The following is a 5,299-nucleotide window of genomic DNA, read 5'->3' as shown; positions in this document are numbered from 1 at the left end:
TAATGTTGTTTTGCTGAAGTGTTAAACTAAACACCGCTTGAATTTAGGTGCTAGATGAAAAGAAATCCAACTTTCTAAGAGGCTACAAATTTATTATTTGTGTTTGTTACGCATATGAAGAAAAACTCTTGTTCATTTATAGCTAGGAGTATAAAAATACAGCATGTCTTGCTACAATTGTTTTTCTATGAAAGCATGTGAATAACTCATGTGAGGCTAATGGAGGCATCATGGGCCAAGCATGGCTAACACCCACGCGGCTATAACTATAAGCAATGCAAGTGAGAGACCCATTTAGAGAGGAGGACTAAAATGAAATTTGATTAATAGTACAGGGGTGTTTGTGCAAGAAGGAAAGAGGAAATCTTTTTCCCCTTTGTGGTAGCGTTGCCAATGGCAAACTCCACTTGTCGGATCTCTCTCTCTCTCTCTCTCGCCCATGTACCATCTCCATGGACGACCTCGCCGCCGCCTCCCCTCCTCACCCGCCGCCGCCGCCGCCGGAATCCCACGTGCCTCCGCCCCCGCAGACGCCGGAGAAGGTGAGCTCGCCTCGACCCCCCTGTTTCTTTTTTTCTTTTCTGTTTTTCGTAATCTCCTCTGTTTTCCCCCCTTTCAGTTCGTGAAAATTTCTGTTTTTTATAGTTCTTTTTGGCGACTTGATTCGAGGAAAAAGGTGCGGTTTTTTTTTATATTCCGAGCTGATTTTGCAGTGTTTTGTTCTTGCGTGCGCGTACGACTGTTTGTAATTGGTAAAGTTGTTTGGAACAACATCCATCCGTGTGTTAGCTGCTTCAGTTCTTGGTCAGTAAGGTATAGATAAAATTGTTCGATTAATACTGCAATATATGGTCGAATTGCATAGTAATATCAGCTAATTCGTAGTATAATCATGTGCTTGATCTTAATTTTGTACTCGTTACACTCCAATCCTTCACGTAATTTGCATCTTTCTGTGGTGATTGATTAGTTAGACACCGTGACAACCTTTTTGGATTAAGCGAGATAATTACAAAAAAAAACCGATTTTTTGATCGGGTCTTATGGATAGTAATAGCACGCTCATTAGCTCTATTTCTACATGAAGTTTGGGTAGCCAGAGCAAGAGAGAAGTCCAATTGTTTACTCAACTCTCTAAAAGTTCTTCTGCTCTTGTGTACTAGTACTATTTTGCAAGCAGCTTTCGAGTACTAGGCAATAGGTTGGTGCTGATTCTAAGTAGAAATCTCTCATGGGGTTTTCTGAAGTTGCTCTCTGGTGCTACTCTGTAGACAGAAATGGCTTGTGTAGTTTGCTACCGTGATGTTGCTTGATTTGTGCTCTTGCTTCTGCACAGAAGCACAAATACATTTCAAATGGGAATATTTATCCTCTAGATTCTAACTCAGCTTGGACTGATCTCAAACATGAAGTCTGACACTTGCACCCACAGAGCAGCTACTAGGTCTGAGAACCATATGCTGTAACACTGTTGGGATTACCAAACTTCGTTGCTGTACTGTAGTCATGGGAAACTGATGTATGCAAATGATGTGCTATAAAAAGGATCCGTCGCTTGCAACAAAAACAATAGTCATGCCCTTAATCATCCTTGCAATCACCCAGATCAACATGGAGAATTTATGCCACCACTGAAATCCAGCCATGCCTTCCTTTGAAACAAATTAATCAATTCTTTTAGGCCATTTGAACTATAGCAAGCTCCTTATGCTAACCAACTCTTACCAAATAAGATGATCCACGAGAGATTGCATGCTTAGTTGCCAAGAATTTTTGCCCATATGCAAGTAAGGCATCTATTATAGTATTCTGAAGAGAAGGCCAAAAGTAGCCATCATTTTTGCTTCGAGGCCTCAAAATTACGACATTATTCAGGGGGAGGGGGGGGGAAGAGAAATATCTATGTTAGTAATCACGACGAGTCCATATTATAACTGCAATTGATCAATATAATTGTATACAAAATACAATTGCATTTATGGTAATATAAGCAATAGCTGTATATTAAATGCAGTCACTTCCAAATCTTATCTTATCTTATATAGTGGAAGTAACAAGCTTTCTTACACGAGAACACGCCACATCATCAAAAACATATCAACCATTGAATAAAGAGTTTAGATAAATAATAGCCATTGGATCAAAAAGTTACATATGCACTAAAAAATCAACAATTTGATAAACATATGGGAATTTCTGGAGGTTTCTAGTGCCTCCTCTTAGACACATGGTACAAAGAGAGAGAGAGGGCAAAGATAATGAAGAAAACAAAAACCAAGAAGCTTCTAGTGATTTCTCATATAGTACGATTTAGTTAAATCTATAGTTAGCTAGACCAAGGGATACTTTGTAAATAAATTAACTCATGCTAAGACCTTCTGTAACTAATAGATCTTATACAGAATCAAAAGTAGCGCAACGCGCGACTACGTGGCTTGTAAGCATTAATGTAGCTTTGCGCAAAAAAACGCGGGAAGTTCAGCTAGTTCAAGATAAAAATTGCTTGTAGTGAATACGGTGTCGTAAATTCATATTAAGTGCTGTTTTTCCCAATGTGTAGATAAAGTGCTTGCATTTGTATACCATATTGTTTGATCTAGTTTTCTAAAAAAAAAATGCTTGTTGCTTCTGCAATGCAACTTGTTTTACTGAGTCATTATGTGATCGTCAGGATTCATGTGAGGATACAGGAGACATGAGGATCAGTGAAGAAAAGCCATGCACAGATCAGGAGTTAGATGCTGATCAGATGAATAGTTCTAGCTTTAATAGTTCCAGCGAGTGTGAGAATCAAACACCTAGCAATGATGAAATGACTGGATCAGAGTCCAAATCTGAGGCAGCTCAAACAGAGGGTGGTGGATCGAGTGAAGAGAAGGTCCTGAAGAAGCCAGACAAGATCCTGCCTTGTCCTCGTTGCAACAGCATGGATACAAAGTTCTGCTACTACAACAACTACAACATTAACCAGCCAAGACATTTTTGCAAGAGTTGTCAGAGATATTGGACGGCAGGTGGAAGCATGAGGAACCTCCCTGTTGGTGCTGGTAGGCGCAAGAGTAAGAGCTCCACTGCAAATTACCGCAGTATATTAATCACGGGCAGCAATCTAGCTGCTCCTGCTGGAGATGCTCCCCTCTATCAACTCTCTATAAAAGGAGATCAAACAGCAACGGCAGTTAAATTTGCACCTGATTCCCCACTCTGTAATTCCATGGCCTCTGTGCTGAAAATTGGAGAGCAGAGTAAGAATGCCAAGCCTACCTCAACAGCACAACCCAGAAATGGAGAAACCCAGACCTGCCCGGCTTCAGGAACAACTTCAGGTAGTCCCCGGAATGAACCAGTTAATGGAGCAGTTAGTGGGCATCAAAATGGAATTGTTGGGCATAGTGGAGTCCCTCCCATGCATCCCATACCATGCTTCCCTGGTCCTCCTTTTGTGTACCCATGGAGTCCAGCATGGAATGGCATTCCTGCCATGGCACCACCGGTATGCACAGCACCAGCTGAACCAGCAAATTCTTCAGACAATGGAAGCACAGCTAGTGTTCAGTGGAGCATGCCACCAGTGATGCCGGTACCAGGATACTTTCCGGTAATTCCATCTTCAGTTTGGCCCTTCATTTCTCCCTGGCCAAATGGTGCATGGAGCTCGCCATGGATTCAACCTAATTGCAGCGTGTCAGCTTCATCTCCTACAAGCACTAGTACATGTTCAGACAACGGCTCTCCTGTCCTAGGAAAGCACTCCAGGGACTCCAAACCGCAAGGAGATGACAAGGCAGAGAAAAACTTGTGGATTCCGAAAACGCTTCGGATCGATGATCCTGACGAAGCTGCAAAGAGCTCAATCTGGACAACCCTTGGCATTGAACCTGGTGACCGTAGCATGTTCAGATCATTCCAGTCGAAACCTGAAAGCAGGGAGCAGATATCCGGTGCTGCACGAGTCCTGCAGGCGAATCCAGCAGCTCTATCTCGATCGCAATCTTTCCAGGAGACAACGTGATGTATATTGAAGAAATCGTGTGACAATTGTAGAACATGTTACTACTATAATTTAAGCAAGTGCTACAGCCTGAAGGATGATTGGCGATGTAGGCGCTGCTGCAAACATGGAGGCAGCGTGATCTGTACTATTGAAACCTGAAGAGTACTATTCTTGACATTTTTCTATAATTTGCCTGTGGAGCATGCACCAGTCTACTGGGTTCATGATCAGGCTGTCAGCATATGTTTTGTTGTACAATAATAATAATTGTTAATAGCTTTGCCTAAAGGATACTGATAGTATTCTGCTGATCCTTCAGCTCTGTGATCAATGGCCCATATATTTACCTGACAAGTTTCAGAAAGGAAAAAAAAAAAAAAAGATCTGCTGCCTGACAAGAGGTTCAACTCCGAAGAAATGGTTAGCATTTTTGTACTGCGTCTGCGTGATGTTTACTTGTTGCTTTCTTTGGTTCTCTAATGATCCCTTAGTTACCTCTATGATGACCTGCATTAGTTGAAGTACCTCTGTCCTTTTGTTCGGCTGTGTTGCCTTTATACTAGCATCTGTGTAGAATGTAGACCGAAGTCTGAAGCTTTCCTTTTTGATTCAGTACGCTTATTGTGGATGTGACAACTGACCAGTTTTCATTTCCATTGATTGCTTTGTTACTGAATGTTAGTTGGGCACCCTTGAGCTTAGACTAGCATGCATTCATCAGTCATCAGTGCACTCAAAAAGTTTAACCTACTTGTTGGAAAACAGAGTACTCCTAGTAGAAAGGAATCTGATATGATAACTTGATAATTGTATATTTAATCCTGTGATATATACTAACTTTGGGGGTGGTGTTAACACAACTAACGCAAGGGAATAACAAATTAAATAGTCTATGATCCATGTGTGGGCAGGCAGGGGATGCATCATATGCATGGGTCAAGCTCACTGTTTTCTTGGTGGCTGCAGTCGCAAGCCGATGTTAGGCAGGCAGCAGGTATGCATCCTAACCTAGTTGCAGAAGCAAGCATCCATTCATGATTCATTCAAAGTATGCTCCAATTAAACTGGTTAAAAGATTGTAATAGCATTCTGTAAGTAGGATACTTAAAAGTGTAGTGGTTTGACTGATGCTTGCTGCTGCCAGAGTTGGGCATAGAAAACACATACTAGTACATTCGATCGATGCATTTTTGGTACTAGGCTAGTAGCTAAGCTGGGCTAGAATTAAGAAAAGAGAGGGAGAGTTTTAAGTGGAGTGGAGTACTTGGTAGTAGAAAAACGAATGACACGCGGTAGCCTCCTTTT

General features: G+C 41.6%; 1 protein-coding gene across 1 annotated transcript; it reads left to right on the top strand.

Annotated features, from left to right (window-relative positions):
- Positions 1–404: 404 nt before the first annotated feature.
- On the top strand, positions 405–4,474 carry LOC127779668 (cyclic dof factor 2-like). The gene is made up of 2 exons (XM_052306524.1): positions 405–542; positions 2,672–4,474. Exons 1-2 carry the CDS (start codon positions 453–455, stop codon positions 4,010–4,012), a joined length of 1,431 nt encoding a protein of 476 aa, XP_052162484.1. The 5' UTR covers positions 405–452; the 3' UTR covers positions 4,013–4,474.
- Positions 4,475–5,299: the final 825 nt, after the last annotated feature.

Source organism: Oryza glaberrima, chromosome 7, assembly GCF_000147395.1.
Source record: "Oryza glaberrima chromosome 7, OglaRS2, whole genome shotgun sequence".
Classification (NCBI taxonomy): domain Eukaryota; kingdom Viridiplantae; phylum Streptophyta; class Magnoliopsida; order Poales; family Poaceae; genus Oryza; species Oryza glaberrima.
This window is presented reverse-complemented; position numbering and strand designations above follow the sequence as displayed.

Bases quoted from the DNA above. Each gene is read 5' to 3' on its own strand.
- LOC127779668 (XM_052306524.1), top strand. From the start codon at position 453: ATGGACGACCTCGCCGCCGCCTCCCCTCCTCACCCGCCGCCGCCGCCG. The intron at 543-2,671 runs GTGAGCTCGCCT...TGTGATCGTCAG, and splicing joins CCCCGCAGACGCCGGAGAAG to GATTCATGTGAGGATACAGG.